Source organism: Castanea sativa, chromosome 9 (assembly GCF_040712315.1).
Source record: "Castanea sativa cultivar Marrone di Chiusa Pesio chromosome 9, ASM4071231v1".
Classification (NCBI taxonomy): Eukaryota; Viridiplantae; Streptophyta; class Magnoliopsida; order Fagales; family Fagaceae; genus Castanea; species Castanea sativa.
This window is the reverse complement of record NC_134021.1, coordinates 1,824,587-1,846,388: the sequence shown is the minus strand read 5'-3', so window position 1 is coordinate 1,846,388 and position 21,802 is coordinate 1,824,587. Positions and strand designations below refer to the sequence as shown.

Sequence of the window (21,802 nt, the reverse complement as noted above, 5' to 3'; positions counted from 1 at the left end):
ACGTTCACAATATTTTTATAACAAATCATAGATGATTAGTTATTATTGGTTCAAATTTGAACCCAACACTAAGATTAATTTTTTGTCCCAACAATAATAATCAGTAACAACCTGTCACTTAGAATTTGTTGTAAAAAGTACTAAAAACGTTGTGAAAATGTTGTAGATATATCATTTCTCTATTTTAAAATAGGATAAACTACGTATTTGGTCCCTATCTTATACATCATATTTCAATTTGATCCCTAACCTTTTAATTGTGTCAATTTGGTTCCTAATCTTTCAATACCGTGTCAATTTAATCCCTACAGTTATCTTTCGGATGAAAATTAATGACGTGTCTAATGACCAAAATAAAAAATTAGCTTCTGTTGATGTGATAATAAACTAAAATTTTATTTTAGCTGTTTGCTATGTAAGAGATTTTCATCTAATATATAATGGCAAAGACTAAATTGACACGACACTAAAAGATTAAGGACCAAATTGACACAATTGAAAGGTTAAGGACCAAATTGAAATATGGTGTAAATATTAGGGACTAAATATGTAGTTTACCCTTTAAAATAATTAAGAAATTACCGTAGTCATTGGATAAACCGTACAGCAGTAACCGCATTCCGAATCCGCGAGATTACGACTCAACAAAGAGTGAAAAACGCAATCCCAACCGTCGATACAGATCAAGAAAACGCCACGTCATCGATCCGCGTGAAAACCCTATCCTCCAATAAGAACAGACTCCGCCTCCCTATATAAACTCTCCCAAACCCACCAACCTCTTCATCACAATATTTTTCATTGCAAGCTATTTCACATTCCGAATCTCTCTCTAGAATTTTCATTCTCTCTCAAAAATCAATGGCACCCACAAAGGCAGAGAAGAAGCCAGCGGAGAAGAAGCCAGTGGCGGCGGAGAAAGCACCGGCGAAGGCCGAGAAGAAGATCTCGAAGGAAGGCGGTAGCGATTTGAAGAAGAAGAAGAAGGTGAAGAAGAGCATCGAGACATACAAGATCTACCTATTCAAGGTTCTCAAACAGGTTCACCCAGATATTGGGATTTCGAGCAAGGCTATGGGGATCATGAACAGCTTCATCAACGATATCTTCGAGAAGCTCGCCCAGGAGTCATCGCGATTGGCTCGGTACAACAAGAAGCCCACGATCACGTCTCGGGAGATTCAGACTGCGGTGCGTTTGGTGTTGCCTGGTGAGTTGGCTAAGCACGCTGTCTCTGAAGGAACCAAGGCTGTCACCAAGTTTACTAGTTCTTGAATTTCATGTTTTTGTTAGTTTCTGTTTGGCAAAGCAAAACTATAGTTTTGTAATGTTTGGTAGTCAGAAATTTAATGGAATTTGTTGGTTCTGGGAATTGTTTGGAATGATTGGTTGTTTGTTTTTCAATGGGATGTGAATGTGAATGTGAATGTGAATGTGTTTGGTGGGAAAACGATTGAAATTATGTATTTACCAAACGGGAAATGGGATAATGTTGATTTGTGTATTTGATATATAAAGTGGGTTGTGATTTTTATTTTTTTTGGGGGGAGATGGTAATGGTGGTGGTGTTTTTGCTAATGGAAACTTGAAAAAAAAAAAATGAGACCGGTTTCTTGGCTTGAGGCATGTTTGTTTAGAAAATGAATCAAGGGTAGCGTGAAATTGGAATATGCTTTAAAAATTGTGAGGGAATTTTGAACTTTTAATGAAAATTTTCCCGGAAAAATCTGGATTGGTTTTGATTAATGACTGAATTTTAGTTTGATATTTTTGAAGAGATGGCGGTTTGGCAATCAAGTTTTTAACAAATTCTTGTATGTGAGAATGGTTTTCTTGGAAGATTGTCACCTACTCATAAAAATGGTATATAATCTATGTAGTTTTTTTCTTCTTCTTTTTTTCTTAATTTTTATTTATTTATTTATTTTGTATATATGAAAGACTGCAAACAATTTCATTCTACTTGCGCTATTAGTCTTAAAAAGACATTCCAACCAACTTGAAGAATAAATGTGCACAACCATTAGATAATCGCCATTACCATTTTTGAATTTTCGCATAAGTGGGGAGATATAAATAGAAAATTTTAAATCCAAACACTCGGACTCTTTTATCTCCTCTCTGATACTGTGAGGGCTGTCCTTGGAGCCTTTTGTAACAGATCGACAAATTGCACAATATTTAGGTTCTCGAGGTGCAACCTGTATTCGCAGAGCATATTGTTGATGCACACCTCATTGTTGTCATAACAATCCAAGGCTGTGTCCATGAATCTTTGGATGAATTCCACCACACCTTCATTCACATTTTGCTTGGTATTATTACAAAGACTGACAAATGTTATCCTCTCCTCTTTTCTGGAAGAACTTACTGCAAAAACTGTCTACCATCTCATCCCAAGTCCTGATAGAACCTTATCAGACATAGCATTTTCCTTTTGCTTGCTTATAGAGTCTTTCAGTTGCTGCACTAACTCAACAAGCTCTAGCTGTTCTCGCTGCATGGTCTGCAATATCTGGTATTGGTGCGTGGGAAGAGGCATCATTGCTCTCTCTCTTGATGCTCTTTGACTTTGGAGGCATTGTTGGACACGGTGATGAAGAGGTATTAGGACTATTTGATTCAAGATGCACAGAGCAGAGAATTAAGGAAGAAGAAAAAAGAGCAAAAGAGAAACAAAATTCAAAGCTTTTCTGTATTCTCTCAATGATTGTGATTTCTCTTTTCTTTCATCTGCCCCTACAAGCGAGTCTCTTTACCCTTATATAGGGTGAGAATTTAGACTTGAGCTTTCGTAAGCCCCCACTTTTACCACTTGGTTTCTCTAGCTTATTTGGGCACTGCCTATTATCCTCTGAGAAGAGGAAAGTCCTTACCTCGCCTTTTCTTCTTCCTCCTGCAACTGGAATTCCTCACCCCAAACAAGCTTTCAATATGTGATCTCGTTTTTTGCATCTTGTTGTGTCTCCGAGGTGCTGGACCGTTTGACCCTGCTCCCCGAAGTTGATGGTGACCACGATACAGGACCGTAGGACCTGTCCTTTCATGAATCTTTGTTAAGGCCGCTGAACCATGGCCAAAGTGAGTTCTGAACTTTCCTTGATTGCTTTGCTTGAGGAAGACTCTTGTATTGATAAGGATTGGACCTGGGGTCTTGCTTGAATTTGTGTGCAAGTGGGACACCCACCTGCAGCTGGAACTGCGGATATGTGAGTAGGCGAATGCAAGAAAAACCACTTTAGGCCTCTCTCTTAGATCTGTGCCTCTCTGGGTTGTTCCGATACTTGAATCTGATGCTATGTATGGGCTTAGCCCAATTAGCCCTCAACAGCCTCCAAGTACATAACCATCTATCAACTACATTTCTTCAAGTCTCAGTGCCATGAAATTTACTAAAATCAATAGATGGGTGGATCTCAACCAAACTATCACAGGAAAAGTCTCCGAACACCTGAAACTTGGAATAATGTATTTGATTTATTACTCGATTTCTACACGAACTAGTCTTTTTATATAAGAATAAAAAAATTTAACTCTAGAAGACAACAAACAAATAACTTCATTGTTATAATTAAACAAAGATATAAAGAAAATTTACTTGTATTACAGTATGAGTAAATAAATTTGTAAACAAGGACAAGGATGGTGTACACAGACCATCATTTAAGACAATTAGCAGGATACTTATCATATGACAACTGCCTCAAATCTTGGCACTTAACCATGTAAACTTTTTAAAATATGTCATTGAATCTTCTTGTTTTCAGTCTCTCTCTATTGAGATCCAATGAAAAAAGAGCCAAAATAGTTTCTTTCTCCAATTCCCCTTTACTCCAGTCTTTTCCTAACTGCAAAAGCAAAAGGAATTATCATGCAAGCCTTAGAAAAATCACGAACAAAGAACAAAAATACATAAAATATAAAAACTCATTCAGACATTTTCACAAACAATATATATGTACTCATTGATGTGCTTAAATCTTCAATTAAGAACTAAAATTCCAAACAATAAAAATAACATTCTCAAATTCCTTAGCTACTTCATCAACTAAAAAACCCAATGGCAGTATCATCAATAGTAATCCAGCTAAAAAATTGCACATGGATGAATTTATTTATTTAAAAAAAAAACCTTCAATGTTGAAACAAATCAGAGAGTGGGTAAGAGAGATTGCAGAAATATTAATCTGCCCCTAAAAATCTCTTTATGGATGACTATCAATGTATAATTTCCTCAAATCTTAACTGTATGAGTTAACCAAAAAAATCATGAGTGCAAACTGCAAAATATCAATGTCAGTAGAAGCAAAAAAAAAAGAAACAAAATGAGAATTCTTCAAGATGCAGAAACTTCTACTCCCCTCGTCTCTCTACCAAACAATTTTACAGACAAAAAAAAATTCAACAAATGATACCAATCTCAAAGCATGAATACACAAAGTTTACTAAAAAACCAATCTCAGTTTACTCAAAAACCAACAAATGGTACCAATCTCAAAAACCAACAAAATTTACTCAAAGCGTGAATCGAAAATACACACAATCACACTAGGTTTTCAGTTTTCACATAGATAAAAGAAAGAACACTGATCAACCACAGATAGGATGCAAAATTAGGTTTGAACCATCTACATTAGCAAATTTCTTATTAGAGCAGTATAATGAGTGAAGCTTGAAAATGAATTTCCTATCTGAATCATATTCTTAACTTGCCTAAGGTTTTATACTAGTTATTAAGCTTCTTGAAAGTGATGAAGAAAAACTAAAAGACAACTGGACTATACTTGTTAGGGACCAAACCAGCTGTACGGCAAGAAAGAAAAGAAAATAAATTAGGATTAAATAGGAAGGATGTTGGAGTTGGTCATTACCATCGGATGAAGAGGGAAATATTTCATTTTTTTCACATTAAATAAATGCTTAGTCATCAGACTCATCACTGCTTCCCTCTAAATTGACAAATCCATGATGGACACCATCCCAACCTTCATAAGTAATGACACAGCTACTGCTGCTGCATTGTGCATTTTGCCTGGTTTAACTCTTCCATCAGTTCCATGTCTTGCTCGTATACCAAACCGACCCCACATCGCCCCACAGGATTTATTGTACTAAGAAAGCTTGAACCAGAGTCCTCTTCAAATACAACCTCAATCTGACTACATTCACCATTTCCAACAGTACTAAACCAATCATCACGAGACAAATACAATAACCAAACGTGGTGCTGCTTACTAAAGTATCTAAAAAACAATTGAGAGACATATTGACTGTGAGGCATATCACCAATGGCTTTCACACGAGCTCTAAAACCAGAATAGGCAAGTCTACTTGTAGTGAAAAGAGCACATAGAGTGAATCCCATCCACCTACTATTACACCAATTTGGAGACAACACTACGCTTATTGAGTTCCCCCAACTTTGATAAGTTAACCACCGCGGAAATAAACATCTGGGAATAATGATCTGAAATTCAGTCTTAGATCCATCCTCTTTTCTTTTGGTAGCTGTTTCATATCCAATTTTTTGACAAAAGAGTCCCTGTACCCAAAAAAAAAAAAAACGTGATATTCAATTTAACAAGTGAAGAGAAAGAGTCAGAGAGAGATAGAAGAGATTACCTGCAGGTAACGGTTCAATATTGTAAATGCCAGTCCACCACTGCTCTCATACTTCCGTAAAAATGGGGAAGAACAAGGTCGTGACAAACTGCTTTGTCTAAGCAGTGCTGGTGATGGTTTTAGTGAACAACAGCTTTCCATATTTATATATTTCGTGGTTGATGGAAGCTCAGGCACTGATCGAAGATTCATGTTGTTGCTCAAATCAAGAGATTTAAGTTTTGAAAGTTGACTGAAGGTTGCAGGCAGGGTGACAAAATTGTTTGAACTTAGTGATAAATATTCTAACGAGGACAAGCAGCCTATACCATTAAGTTCTATTTCTTCAAGTTGAGAAATCCCACTCAAATCAAGTGTTTCCAAACTCTTTATTTTCCATAAGTTCTCTGGCAGGTTGGCAAGTTTTAAGCATATAGAAAGATCGAGAATTTTAAGAGACCTCAAACTATCCATGTTGCTTGGAAGGCATTTGAGATCTTTGCAGCCTTCTAGATTTAGAATTTCAAGGGCAGTCAAACACTCGATTGATGAGGGTGGTAGTTCCTCAATAGCAGTCCAACCCAAAATAAGTTGCGATAGGCTTTTCATAGTTCCCTTAAATTCTGGAATCATCTTGAATTTTGAGCAACCACTAAGATCAATAGACGTAAGGGACTCCATTTTAGCTGACAAGCTGGGAAGATTGGTAAGAGATATGCACAAATTCAGATTTACAATTTTAAGCTTGCTGAGTTGTCCAATAGATGGGTGTAACCCAACCAAATTACAGCACCGATCAAGGTGTAGTACCTCAAGTGTAGGAACCCCTGAAAAGTCAGGTGTCCTAATAAGGTTCTGGGAGAGGGAAAGATTGATGGACTTCAAGTTTCCTAAACACTGTTAAAAAGAAGAAAAAAAAAACCATTAAACATAGAATTTAGTTTAATAAGTAAAGAATTCTTTGAAATTAAAACAACTTTATTAATAAAAGGAGAAAGCTCAAATACACCAGCACTATATTGTAGCTACACTTAAAGAAAAGAGAAATAATAAATAATAGAAAGACAGTTAAAAGAACCAAATTACCTTTGCTCCTTCCCAAAGATATTTACACCAGCTATACTGCAAGTCAAGTCCAACAAGTTCCTTTGGTTGGAAACTAGATGGCAAACATTTTAACGAACAATATTTCCATGAAAGATGTCTTAGGCCATTAGGAACACGATTGAGATTGAGAGCATTTGGGACGTACATCTCATCAATTATTAGCAATCTAAGATTAGACATCTTTGAAAAAACTTCAGGATATTCTTCAAAGTTGATATTTGCTTTCCAATTCCTGATGACTATGGCTTGAATTGCATTTGTTGCCTATGATTTCAAAAGCAAACACTTGAGATTTACACAAGCAAATGATAAGAATTAAGAACATTAGAATTACTAGAGTAAAGACTTCAAAGGAGATAAAAATAACTACTCCCTCAATTTTCCATATATAGAACCTCCTCTAAATTATTGGCATGCTCAAGAAGGCTGTGAACCGAACTAAAAATAATTTAATTTTTGCATTCCACTTCTCTCCCAAAACGGTGGATCCAACTTTCAAATTTCATAATAGAAATAGTAAAATGCACTACATATTACCAATTTACCATTTAGCATTGCGATTTTGTGGAGAAAAAGAGCGATTTAAATGAAAATGTATAGAGATTGGTGTTTAGCCTAGCAATTTTAAGATAATATAATTCATGGAGTGTTTTTTTTTTTCTTTTCCATTGCATTTTCACATGACGACTTTTTGTATCAAAAATACTTTCCAGTTTCCACAGATTTTATCAAACACTTAATTTCATTTTTAAAAAACACATTTTCAAAACACAATTTTTAAAATCATTACGCTTCAAAACACATTTTTTTAAACAACCCAAACCGACACTAAGAGTTGCATTAGTAATTAATAGCTTATAGTACAACATCATATTTTAATTATAAAATTTATTACATATTAAGCCCTATTAGTAACTAATAGATTATAGTACATCATATTTTAAAGATTTTATATTTTTAATCAATTTACAATCATACTGTCATACGTTAAAACAATAAAGGCACACTTCTACACATAGTTTTAAAAATTGAAACAGTCAAAGAACCAAAAATAAGTTCGGTTTCCGATTTTTACCAATTGAACCAGAGATTTTCATGGTTGATCCACCGGTTTGATTCCTAGTTGAACCATTTGATCCGGTCCGTTTTTTAAAACCGTGATTCTACCATTTAAAAATTCATGACCAAGAGAGTAAAAAATTGGAAATTACAACATTACTTTTTGGAGTGATGGAAGAAAGCAAATAAAGCCTATAGAATGAAGTTTTATTATTATTATTATTATTTTTTATAAAAAAATGTTAATATATCTTTTTCTTTTATGTAGTAACCAAGAGATTAGTGATTGGTTTATTACATTCGGAAAAAAAAAAACTCAATTTTATTAAAAATTACTTAATCATATTATGTTTTTAAAATATAAGAGTATTCACATTAGTCTATGTAAAATATACTAAGACTCATAATTTAGCCAACCAATCTAGAAAACCACCCACATTATACCATGTAAAAATGTGCAAAACATTTACAAAACTACAATAACCATGTAAATATGGAGGTTACTATAGTTTTTTTTTTTATTTAAAATTATTTCTCATCTCTCTCTCTCTCTCTCTCTAACCTAGACCGTCCAACCACCACCACAACTCAGCACCAGCACCATAACCCATTACAAAGTTTGATCAAAGCCAACGACAGCTTAAACCCATCAGCCCAAACCCAAAATCAAATCCAATCGGTAGCACAAAAAAGCATACAACAGATATCCAAGATGTGGACGAACTCATAATCTCAACGTCGGTGTGTGGGGGGGGGGTGTTGAAATCATCGACTATGGTCGCCAATCAAGTCATGGAGGATCTGGTTGTTTGGAACTTTGTAGAACTAGTTGGGGATGGATTTTGGGTTAATCTGTTGAGGCGGGGTAGGCGGTGGTGATGTGAGAGAGTGATTTCTGTGTGGAGAGAGAGAGAGTGTGTGTCTCAGGTTTAATGGGTTTGGAATGGAAGACTGTGTGAGAGATAGTGGTTTTTGTTTAAGGAGAAGGGAGGTATGCTTTGGGAGAATTAGTAAATAAATAACAAATTGATAACGAAATAGTAGTTAATGAAATGTAAATAGATAATTTAATGTGGTGTTTTTGAAAAATAGTTGTGTAAAATAGAATAAATAAGTTTTTATACTAAAACAGACTATAAATTTTACACAGGCTAATGTGAATGCTCTGAGAAATCGTCATAGACAATATATTAGCATGTTAAATGAACATATTTTATATTTTGTTACTTAGATACGTAGGTAACCACTAACCTATTGAAGTTTTTTTTTTTTTTCCAAGAACTAATTTATTGAACACAATTATGTCACTATACTTACTCAATCTTATTTGCTTAAATAAAATTATAGCTTCTTACCATATTGTTCTCCGATACACGAAGCAAGTCCTTCAAAAGCCACAACCTACTCGCCCTTCCAAGCTCTCCACATGATTGTTGACGAACAATTTTTTCACCCATTTCTTGTAGTAGATCATGCATCTCCAAGCATTCATTGTTTCTTGAGAAAGTTAGGAGAGATTTGTCCCGGAGAACGCTTATACCAATTCTTGCATTAAAACCACAATTCTCTAATATATGTATTACTTCCAATATGGACCACCCCTTGAAGAAACATGCAATATCTAAGAATATCTCCTTCCACATTTCATCTAGTCCATCAAAACTTATTTTAAGTATATCAAATATTTCATTTGGAGGATTTTTTTTAAAATAGTCCAATGCACTTTTCCATTCATCTATTGTTCTTCCCACTAAAAAGGAACCCAAAGTACCAAGAGCTAATGGAAGGCCATTAGCATATTTTACAACTTCCTGAGAGTGCTGCATATAACCTTTTTCGGGTTGCACATTTTTGAAGGCTTTCAAACAAAAAAATTTTAAAGCATCATCATTATTTAGTCCTTTAGGCCTATATATTTTACGAACTCTATGTGCAACTAACACATGTTCATCTCTAGTTGTTATGATGATTCGACTCCCCAATCCAAACCAGTGATGCTCTCCAGCCAATTTTTCTAATTGGTGCACATGATTAACATCATCTAGGACAAGTAGAACTTTTTTATGACATAACCTATTTTTGATTATGTTAACTCCTTGATGAACATCCAACATTTTTATATTTATTACCCCCAAAATATCTTCAAGAAGTTGCTTTTGTAATTGAAGCAAACCATCTTTTTCCGACTTTTCCCTAACATTAGCAATAAAACTAGAAGCTTCAAATTTATCAGAATGCATATCATAAACAACTCTAGCAAGAGTTGTCTTTCCCATTCCCCCCATACCACAAATCCCTATCATGCAAACATTATTCCCAAAATCCAAATACGAAGGGATCAATTCTGCCACAATAGATTCTACTCCTATGAGGTTTTCGTTAATGATTAAGAATTTTGAATTCAATTTCTTCATCATCTCTTCAACAATTTCTTGGATAAATTCTGACTCATGCCTGCAAAGAAGATAAAAAAATTCTTTATGTGATGGCCCAAACCAAATATAAAATATTCTTTTTTCACAATGTGCTGGATGAATTCTAACCCATGCCAATAAACGAGATTGAAAATAATTACATGATGGTCCAAACCAATTAAAAACCCCCAATTAGGAAGAAAAATATTAGCCTTCTTGCTCAAGCACATTTGAATTCATTTGCTCAAGTAACGTGGATAAAACTATTCATGTAGGAACACAAGAGAGTTATGTTGACTAAATAACAAGCACGTAACTACTCTTAGCAAAAGCGGAAGTATAGAATAAAGAACACATGTGAGTTACATGATTCAGTCTAGCGGTATACATCCACAAAGAAAACCCTTAAGAGTTACATTTTTGATATATGAGTGAAGTGCAAATCTTGTATTACAATGAATCCAATCATGTGTGGAACCATAAATTTTGTTTGTGAGGGAGGGGGATGAGACTAAACTATCATATTAATTTACAATTCAAGAAAAACTCAAGGTACTACACACACATGCACGCAAACACACGCACACGCAAGCATCAACAAATTTGTCTTATATGAGAATTTTACTGTTAGGATTAGTGCCCTTAAATCCTATTGTATGATGCTATGTATGATATTATGTATGACATTATGTATGACATGATGTATGACTTAATATTGTGTTTGATAAAGTTATTTTATTATTATCTAAAATAATAGTAACATGAATATGAGACATTATCATATAGTCCATGAGATGCATTGTATGTGATTTATGTGAAAAGTCACAGAAGATGTAAATCACAAGTTCTTTGTAAACTCAGAATTAATAGTTCGTAGTCGGTGATGAAATTGGGCATTTCATCTGCGAAGACTATAACGTGTCAACTACGATGATTTGTCTTGATCATGGAAGTGGAAACTTCTAGTTGATATGTTGATATGTTTTAAGAGTTAAAACGTATTGAACAGGGACTGTGAGATTTATTATTCTTCTAACGATCGTCAAATGAATAATAAATCTCACGACTTCTATTTGCATGAACTCTTAATCCCGAGAGAATAATGGACTCGATCATGAAGTGTAGGTTGCTTTGATATATCAGGAGTGAGATCTGAAGTGATGGTCAAAACCTCAGTATGTTGGGCAGCCACATTTAGTGTTGATGGAACATATATTCTCAAGATGGAATTCATAGTCTCTTGATGGAGATATAAAATATTCCCTTGAGATAAGTTTAATGGTTCAGTTATTCAGAGAGTTAGGCCTAACCACTTTAGTAAGAAATTGCTAAAGTATATATTTATGAAATTGGATTTCATAAATATATAATGAATAACTTTAAAGAATTAAACCAGGTACTCAAGGATAAGATGTAGTAATTTACAAAGTGGCAGTCTACATTTATGACTTTGTATTACTACGAATATTTTATGAAGGGGTTACGTGTATAATAAAGTCTTGGGATATAATTTATTAATAAGGCCTAGAATGCAATTATATTTATATAGTGGTATTAAATATAATTAATGGTAACTTTGGACTTGTCAAGAGTTGACGGAAAAGCCCAAGGCCCATTGGAGCTAGTGTCTTGTTGGTCCCTTTTGGTCCCACTCCAAGCCACACACTAAAGCCCAATTGGAAAGGCCCAATAGGCCAGCCCAATTAGATAATCAGTTAGTTATAAAGGGAGAAACATACAGAATTTTTAATTAGAAGAGTTTAGAAAAGAAAAGAAACGGTGTGTGAGAGAGTGTGAGACACACTTTCATTCTCCCTTTGGAAAACTGATTGAGAGACCACACATCTTGGGCGTAAAGTGGAATTGGAGTGAAGATTAAAAGTGTTCCCAAGTGCTTCTAATCTTTGTTTTGAATTTCTCCACACCAAGGTACGCTATCTTGTTCTTAAATTCTGAAATTTACATGGTGCACGTTATCAATCATGAATGAAATAGATCCTTGTTCATCGCTTCCGCTGTGGGTTTTGCATGAGATGCAAAACCAGAATTTTTCCTTCATTTACATCCTGTGTACATGAGTTTTTTAATTTGCCATAGATATATTTAACAAGTTCTCAAAAAAAAAAAAAAGCATTTAGCTTCTTCCATTAAAATTATAATCAACAATGGTCTTTTGTAATAAAAATCCATCCATTATCATCTCCATTTGCAACAGAAAATCTCTCCATAACCCGTTAAAAAAAAAATAATAAAATAATAAATTCATACTTAATATTTTAGAATACACTTCAATTAAAAATTTAATACAATGAATTTTATTTTTTAAATGGAGGACAATTCTTGAAACTTGCCCTTAAAAAAAGGATAAGTTAGTACATAACATTTTTAATATTAATTTAACAAAGTTTGGTCAATCGGATGTCAAGGTGGGAAAGTGTTTTTTTCCCTTCAAGTTTGGAGCGGAGTGTAATTTCCCCAAACCACAAGGGAGGGGGGTGTTATTATCCCAATATTAAAAATAAGTACATAACAAGAAATTAAATATAAAAAAATCACTATAAGCAACCATAAAATATGGAGGAAATTACATTTTTCCACCCTAATTTATACCTCATCTTACACTTTCTCCCTTGAACTACAAGACTGCACAATCGGCCCGTTCTAAAACTTGTGTAACACTTTACCCCCTCCTATCACTTTTCCAGTTAAATTAGATAGAAAACATAGTTACATGCAACTCATGTAACAATTGCTGACATGGAACCCACTAATACCATCTAGAATTACAAAAATGCCCGTCACTATTAGTAACTTAAAAATGGGAAAGAAAAAAAAAACATAATAGCCAAGCATGCAATTGGATCTCTCACCTAACCAAATTGAATAAAGAGAAAGTGAATCTCTCTCCAAAATGAAACCATAAGAGAAAGTCATAAAACCAAAAAAAGATTGGATCATTCTCCAAAATCCCTCTCATTGAACCCAAATTCCCTCTCACCGAATCTAGATTGAATCTCTCTATCTCTTGCTCTATGTATAGACTACAAACATAATAGCCAAGCACATAGTAACCACTTTTTTTTTTGATAAGTAAGAAGAGAATATTATTAAAGAAAAAAGCGAGAAAAATACAGAGAGTTCACAGTAGTGAACACATGAAAAAGGAAACAAAAAGACAAAAGCAGCCCCTAGTCTATCCTAATAGACGAAAGAAAATCCATAAGGGTAGAACAATCCGAGAAACCTCAACATCGAGACCAATCAAAGAGGGTCCACTGGCAAGACTCTAATAACTAAACCACAATTTTCCCCTCATCCTCAAAAGACCGTTGATTCCGTTCAGTCCAAATAGTCCACATTAGACAACTTGGGACCAAATTCCAAATGTCAAAACTATGCTTCCCAAGCCAATTATACCAACAAAATCATAAGTCCACAACTGAACCTGGCATACCCCAATCGATCCCAAACAACCGAAGCATATACATCCACAAAGAATGAGCTATCAGACAACAAAGTAGCAAGTGATCCACAGATTTTGCATTACAACAACACATACAACAGCGATTCACCAAAGGACAACCACTAAGCATAAGGTTATCCAATGTTAGAATCTGACTATGAGCTACTGTCCACATGAAAAAAAACCACCCTTTTAGGAGCTTTAACTTTCCAAATGCCCTTCCAAGGAAAAGTGGAAGGAGCTGCATTACAAATCTTATGATAAAAAGACCGAGTATCAAACTTCCCACTACCATTAAGATCCCAGCTAAGCCTATCACACCCTCCACCCCTAGAAGTACAGGTATGGATGAGATGAAGAAGGGAGTAGGAAGCCGCTAACTTCCATTCATTGAAACCCCTGTAAAATCTTAAACTCCACACTCTGTCATTCTTACCCATAGGAGGGCTTAACACATCCGAAATATAGGCCTCCTTATTGGCTGAACATAGAAATAGCTGAGGATAAAGCAATTTAAGAGGAACATCTCCAGTCCACTTATCATGCCACAAAAGGATACGAGAACCATCTCCCACCACAAAAGAGATATGCTTTGCGAAAGTATCCCAACCTTCATTAATACTCCGCCATAACCCACAACCATGAGCCCTACGACAAGCTCTAGTGCACCAATCCCCTTTTCCTTCCCCATATTTCAGGGCAATGACCCTTCTCCACAGATGAGTGGTTTCATGGCCATACCTCCAAAGCCATTTCCCTAAAAGGGTCTGATTAATAGACGCCAAATTTCGAATTCCCAAACCACCCAACTCACGTGGTAAGCAAATCTTCTCCCAAGCCAACCTTCTTCCAAGCCACCAAATGATATTTGAAACACTCAACTAATGAACCCCACAGGAAGTTCCTCTGAATACGTTCCAATCTAGTCGCCACAGCTTTAGGGATAGTGAAAAGGGAAAGGTAATAAGTTGGAAGGCTTGAAAGTGTACTTTTCAGCAAGGTAAGTCTACCACCCTTTGACAAATAAAGCCGCTTCCAACCTGAAAGCTTCTTTTCCATCCTTTCAAGGATTGGATTCCAAATAGATGCTGTTTTATACGAAGTTCCCAATGGCATACCCAAGTAAGTCATAGGCAAACTACCCACCCTACATCGAAGAGTATTAGCCAAAGAATGAATGTTAAGCACCTCCCCAATAGGGACAATTTCACTTTTCCCCACATTCACCTTCAAACCAGTAAAAGCTTGAAAACAAGTTAAAACATAGTAACCACACACCCAATAACCTTGACATAGACTCAAACACAATTACCAACCACAATCCACCGGCAACAAAGAGAGAATCTAGTTATACTATAACCCTAATCCGAACCCGTCAACAATGAAGGGAAGAAGCTAGCCATACAAACTCACAAGAAGGACACGATCGAAAGCAGTTGTTCTCCCACCATTGTGACCATCACCACAGCATGTGCTAGGGTTAGGGTTTGGGTTTTAGCACCTCCTTCAATTTGCAATTATTGAGTGGTTTTGTGGATCTATTATTTGGGTGTGAGGGAATCAACCTAGAATTTGAGAGATTCAGGTTAAGGGTTTTTAGATCTAGCAGCCTACAAAGCAGATGACTGAAATAAAGAGTTGAATCAAGTGTGGGTTTGGCGAATGGGAATTAGGTTTGTGTTTTGGTTTGATTTGATGTTGTAATCTTGGGTTTGTTGTTTGATCTCTCTGTGACACAGTTCATTTTTTGGGTTTGTTGTTCATTTGGATTTTTTTCTTTTTTGATAAGTAAGAAAGATGTATATTCAAAAAGCTACCTCATGAGAAAGAGCATAAGGCAGAACAAAGAGTATAGAAAAAGAAACAAACAGATAGAAAAAGTTAAATACAAAGGAGAGAACTAAGGAACAAAGGGAGAGAATCACTAGAGGTGAGTCCCCAAGCCCTACACCAATAAAAAAGAGAACCACTAAAAGAAGCAAGCAACTGGTCATCGAATTTGTCCATGTCCTCAAAAGTTTGCCGATTTCGCTCCCTCCAAATACACCACATTAGGCACAACAGAGCCAAATTCCAAATGGGGTTAGTGGGGTTTGTTATTCATTTGGATTCATTGTTCATCATGGTTGATTTGTTGCTTGATCTCCTATGGCATAGTTCATTTTCTAGGTTTGTTGTTCATCTTGTTCATTTTCCTCTCCCCAACCAAACAAAATTAAGGGAAATTGAGCATTTGCTTTGGGTATGAGGGGAGCATTGTGGTCATTTCAAGTGGGGTTAGTGGGTTCCATGTCAACAAGTGTCACGTGTAACTCACGTTACTACGTTTTCCATCCAACTTAATTGAGAAACTGACGAGAGGGGGAAAAGTGCTACATAGGTTTTAGTTTAGGAAGCCAATCGTGAATTCTTGTAGTTCCAGAGTTAAATGTAAAATAAAGTATAGTTTATGACTTTATGGTCGAAACATGTAATTTTCCCTAAAATAATTTAAACTCAACCAAACTAGAGATCTATGGCCAAAAATAAAAAATAAAAAATAAAAAACATTCAAGATCACTTTTGTATCTAAAGGCATTGTCAAATTTTGCGAGAATAATCAGGTGGTGGACCTACTAATAATTGCACCAACAAATTTTCATACATCAATATATATATAGAGTAGAAGTTATATTAATCAACTAAAAAAAAGTATCCCCCATGTACACAGTCACACAATGGGAACACAAAATTCAGCTTGAAAATGTTTTCATACATCAACTTCAAGATTTGCTCTTCAAATATCAAAGCCGAAGCCAATATTTTATTTCTGACATGTGTATGAGGTTTTTTTTTTTTAAGTTAGTGCTACCAATTGATTTAACAGATTAAAGGAAAAAGGAGAAATAAAATCATAAACTATGAGATAAATAAAAAGAAATTAAACTAAAATATAATTGAAAAAGGATAAGAAGAATTTTGCACCTCTCATGATTTTAATATCATTTTTGCCTACCTCCAAAGAAGAAACTTTTTAATAAGGACGAGGAAGGAATTGAGTGAAAATGTGAGCATTTGGATAAAAGTGAGATGCTTTTGCTTTTGGCGAATTGGGTAGTTGGTTTCTGTAAGAATTTTGAGATATGAGAATAAAAAGGTGGCTTCCTAAACAAGCCAATACAAAAAGTTAAGGATAAACTGAGGTTCGCTTCGCTATTTTAGGTATAGTACAATAGGTTCCTAAATTAAATTAAACACCATGTTGCATTCACCAATAAAATACAATGGTATTATTTTCAAGAATAATTAAATGCAGTGCAACTATGTTTTTGAAATTTAATTAGAGAACTTAATGTATTGCACTACACTACACCTAAAGTACATAGCTTAAAAATTGAAGGTAACATATATTTTTTTAGGGGGGGGGGTGTTTCAATTTAATAGTAAAAGTCAAAATAATAATAGAAGCAAATCAGTATAAAAAGCAGGATTTAGATCTTGAGCAATAAATCAGGTTAATTGCACCATGCATTTACCACCCATGTAAGATGTAAAAATTTGGAGAATAAAATGGTAAAAAGGTAAAGAAGTTAAAAAGAATTTACTCAACCAACATTTACATCTCACATCACATTGCATGTAGGCTCTGTTTGGTTTGACGGAAAATATTTTCCAACCATAAAATATTTTCGGGTGAAAATATTTTTCGGAAAGAGGAAAAAGGAAACGAAATTGAGAGATGAATTTGCCTATAAAATACAAAATCTATGAAGTTGGGTAGAATCCTAATAGTTTGATTTCCATCCAAACTTTAAGGGCATGGATATAAAAATTGAAATTTTATGAACTAAATTTGTGAAATGGCAAAATCACAAAGAGTAAATTGCAATTTACCAAATAAAATAAAATGAAGATAATAGACTCTTAAGCACAAGTTTTATTGGCTTATTCAATGACAAATTTGATGTACTTATTCTCTCATTTTTATGTATTTTTCTGAGCGTAATTGTATTTGGTGTCAAAGCTGTTGGAAGTGCCTCTACAACCTACTTAGGCAACAGTGACACATGGCAAATAAAGGAGCAGCTTTTATTAAAGGGCAGTCGCAACAAACTTGCAACCTAGCTAGGTCTTGACCAGGCCACAAGCTGCATGTAGACAAAGAGGGCGTTTGGATAGCGCAAACGCGCGTCCACGTCCAACTTTATTTTTATTTTTTTATTTTTTTATTTTTTTTACGCATGTCTGTTACTGTTTATGAACAGTAATTTTAGGCCAATGAACAGTAACTTTTGGCATGAACAGTGTTTTTTAATCTATTTAAAAATTATTTTGCTACAATGTTTTTAGTTTTCAGTTTTCAGCAATAAGTTCTATCCAAAATGTCATGCACTCTAATATGTTTTTTCCAGCTTTCTCAAATATGCCAAATAACGCACCTTGTGCATACTGGACTTGAGAAATCAATGAGAGCTTGGTATATTCACTTAGCGAGAGTTTATTCATCATAAGCATTTCATCTTGAGAAAGAGAGAGCCTTAGCCTGGAGCAAAAGATTCCTTCATCCTCTCTTCTCCGTTTGTCACACGAATGACATATACTTAAAGAGAAATTTGAAACTTTCACCTCCATCACCAAACCTTGAGTGTTATGAGCTTGTTGAAGGGCTGGACACTATTTGGATCTAATATCAAATCTAAATCATATTGGTGGCTTTCCGTTGGTGGCTCAACAATGGTCTCTCTGGTAATTTAGTTGAAAAAAGGACTTAGTGAAGCCGGTTGCTAGCTGGAACTTGAGGGCTGGACACTACAACTATTCAGACTAGTTGAGATTCTGATGATGGTGTCAGGGGAGAGATTTTTCATTGGGGACTAGTTTCCTCTTCAAAAATTCTTCTTAGTGTTTTTCATGTGGTTTGTCATTTCTTATTCCACATCTTTCTTATTACTTCTATTTATATACTATGACTTTATTGTATGCATCCAACATGAAAATTAGGCTAATCAGGTAAATTTGGTTTTAATGATAGTTTAGGATTAATTGAGTATTAAGCCGTAAAATTGATTATGGGTCTAAATATGTACTAGGGTGTTAGCATCTAGTACTTTCATAGACAATTAAAATAAATTTATAATTTGTAGAAAGTTATGTCTTTATTATATAAAATAAAAAAAATAAAGTTATGTCCCTAAATCAAGTAGTTGTTTTTTAATTATTGCAAAGGAGCGTAACCTAAGTCCTAAAGAAAGGGTCACGCTAAAACATTATAAATAAGTAAATTTAAAAAATATATAAAAAATAAAAAGAAGAGAGAAGAAGAAGAAGAAAGGGTCACCTACTATTTCTGCCATATAACAAAGTTTAACAAGTAAATGTCGTAATATTTCAATCCATGCATATTATGCTACATTCTAATAACTATTTATATTATATACTCCCCATGATATATGAGATAAGACTAGGCGTTTATATATAAGAGAAATAAATTTGTTTAGAAAATTAACCTATTTAGTAAATCCCAACTAGACAGATTGGCCACTTCTCTCAAAGTAGCTCTCCACGTTTTCACCTTTTCTATGCTCTCCTCAAAACTTTCTTTGTGTTCATCAAATGCTTTTGCAAAAGGTCCCGTCTGGTTCCGCACATCAGATGGTTCCACATGGTAAAAAATTGGAAAAACTTCCAATCTTTTCTCTTTCCTGCATCTCACAATATGCACTAGTTCATCCAAGCACCATGTTGAAAATGCATAGTTTATTGAGAAAATAACAATAGCAAATCTTGATTCTTCAATAGCTTTCACGAGCTCTTGTGAGATGAATTTTCCTCTCTCAAGTTCTTCATCGTCCCTAAAGGTGAAAATGCCTTTATTTTTCAAAGCATTATATAGATGATCTGTAAAGCCTTTACGGGTGTCCTCGCCTCTAAAACTGAGAAAGACATCGTATGTCCACCGAGTTGTTGAAGAAGAAGACGGTGATGAAGTTGAGGCTCCTTGGGTGCTCATGGAAACTTGTAAATCTTGAGCTATAATATAGATCCACAAAAAAAGAAGAAGAAGAAGATACGTTCAATTAAAATGAAGAGAAATATATTAAAAGGAAAGAAAATTAAGGAAAGAGAAAACAATTTGATGTGGATTTTTCTTCTCAAGGGCGAAGTGAAAGGAAAAATATAAAAGTGATGAATATGTGAGAAAATTGAGAACATACCGATCGAAACTCTCCTGAAACAACGCCTGATTTAATTCCTACTAGATAAGTTTCCCGTTTAGTAAAGGAATGATTAAGAGACGGAGCTATTCTTGGACTTGGGGGGCAGTGGCCCCCCCAGATTTTCAAAAATTTTTTTTAGTATATATATAACATATTATTTTTAGCAATTTTCTTCAATAAAATTACATTTTGCCCCCCTCTCATAATATTATTGATATTTTCAAATGCTAAAAAAAAAATAGCCCAGTAACAAAAATTAAGCCCAAACAACTCCTCAAAACAAACGCAAGCAAAAAAAAAATCAAAAATCAAAAATCAAAAATCAAAAATCAAAAATCAAAAATCAAAAATCAAAAATCAAAGTCGGTTCTAATTAGATATCTACCTAGGCTAGGAGTGGGAAACACCCCCACTTACCTCACACATATAATAAAAGGAAAAAAGAGAAGGGGATTTCTAACTCTAAGCCATTTAAAAAAAAAAAAAGAAAAAAAGAAAAAAAAAGAAAATCTAACTAACTTACGGCTGAACATAAAGGAGAGGAATTTGGCAGCCAGCGGCAGAAGCAAAGGTATCCTCTCATGTCTCATCTCATATTGAATCCTTGTTTGAGATGATTTACTTTTTGTAATGTGTTGATTGTTGACACTTGATATTGTTGTGGCTTGTAAGTTGTAAAGAAAACTTAAAAGAGAACACAGAGCAACTAAGCGCAGGGACTAGAGAGGGAGTTAGAAGTCAGGGAAGCTGGGCCTGGAGCGTGGGAGTTGGGACGAACAAACTTTAAACAGAGAGTAGAGAGAGAGTTAAAAGAGAGGTAAAATTATCACTCACCTATCTTTCATCTTTGTCTTTTGCCCATAGTTTATATTCTTTTATACATGAAAAGGTCTCATCTGACAATTGACAAACACAATTACACAACTCCACACGCCACATCAACTCCCATCATTAATGTTTTGTAATTTTTTTTTTTTAAGTTTTGTTTTTTGCAATAGCATGTGGCTGTGATGTTTTGTCATTTGTGATTTTTTTCTTCATCTGACAATTGACAAACACAATTACGCAACCCCACACGCAACATCAACTCTCACCATTAATGTTTTGTAATTTTTTTTTTAAAGTTTTGTTTTTAGCAATAGGATGTGGCTGTCATGTTTTGTTATTTGTGATTTTTTTTTTTTAGTTTTGTCTTTAGTGTTTTTGTCTATTAGTTAGTGTCTTTTAAAACATTAAAGTTAGGTAAATAATTAAAAAGATTATTTGTAATTTTAAAATTTATTGGTCCGTTGTTGAATGTTTGTGTGCATAGTATTTGTCTATTGTGTGTAATGATTATAGATTATTAACCATATAATAACATAATAATTTCAAATTATATTTTATTTGTAGATTATGAAAAAGTCAACTACCATATTTGATTTTTTCAAAAGAAAAGCTTCAAATAGTTTAGAAGCTAATACTAGCGATGCAACATTGCCAACCACTAATGTTGAGGAAAATCCTGATGCCCCAATTGAGGAAAATCTTGACATCCCAATTGAGGAAAATCCTGATGAACTTGTTGAGGAAAATCTTGATGTCCCTTTTGAGGAAAATTCTCAAACAAAATTTCAAAAGGTTGATATGAGTTCGTTGCAATTAGAACGTGATCCTGGATTGCGTAGACAAATATATACTTATCATGTTGATCAACGAGATGAGATTCGGCGACGTTACATTACGTTGGGTCCATACCAGCCTCGTTTTAAAAAAATTTTAAAATCTGAGAAGGGTCGAAGCTTTCAAGGTTCTTGGTATGAAGATGATCACTTTAAGCCATGGCTTGAATATTCTCCTAAAAAAGATGCTGCTTTTTGTCTACTCTGCTTTCTCTTTCATAAGCCAATTGGGCATGATGGACAAAATGCATTCACAGTTAACGGATTTAAGAATTGAAAGAAAGTGAGAAATGGTGAAAG

At 34.5% G+C, this 21,802-nt stretch overlaps 1 protein-coding gene and 1 pseudogene across 1 annotated transcript; one reads left to right on the top strand and one right to left on the bottom strand.

Moving 5' to 3' along the window:
* Nucleotides 1–786: 786 nt before the first annotated feature.
* On the top strand, nucleotides 787–1,372 carry LOC142610650 (putative histone H2B.3). The gene has a single exon (XM_075782523.1). The coding sequence runs from the start codon at nucleotides 862–864 to the stop codon at nucleotides 1,273–1,275; it is 414 nt and encodes a 137-aa protein (XP_075638638.1). The 5' UTR covers nucleotides 787–861; the 3' UTR covers nucleotides 1,276–1,372.
* Nucleotides 1,373–2,036: 664 nt separating this feature from the next.
* On the bottom strand, nucleotides 2,037–20,645 carry LOC142610589 (TMV resistance protein N-like; annotated as a pseudogene).
* Nucleotides 20,646–21,802: the final 1,157 nt, after the last annotated feature.

Bases quoted from the DNA above. Each gene is read 5' to 3' on its own strand.
- LOC142610650 (XM_075782523.1), top strand. From the start codon at position 862: ATGGCACCCACAAAGGCAGAGAAGAAGCCAGCGGAGAAGAAGCCAGTG.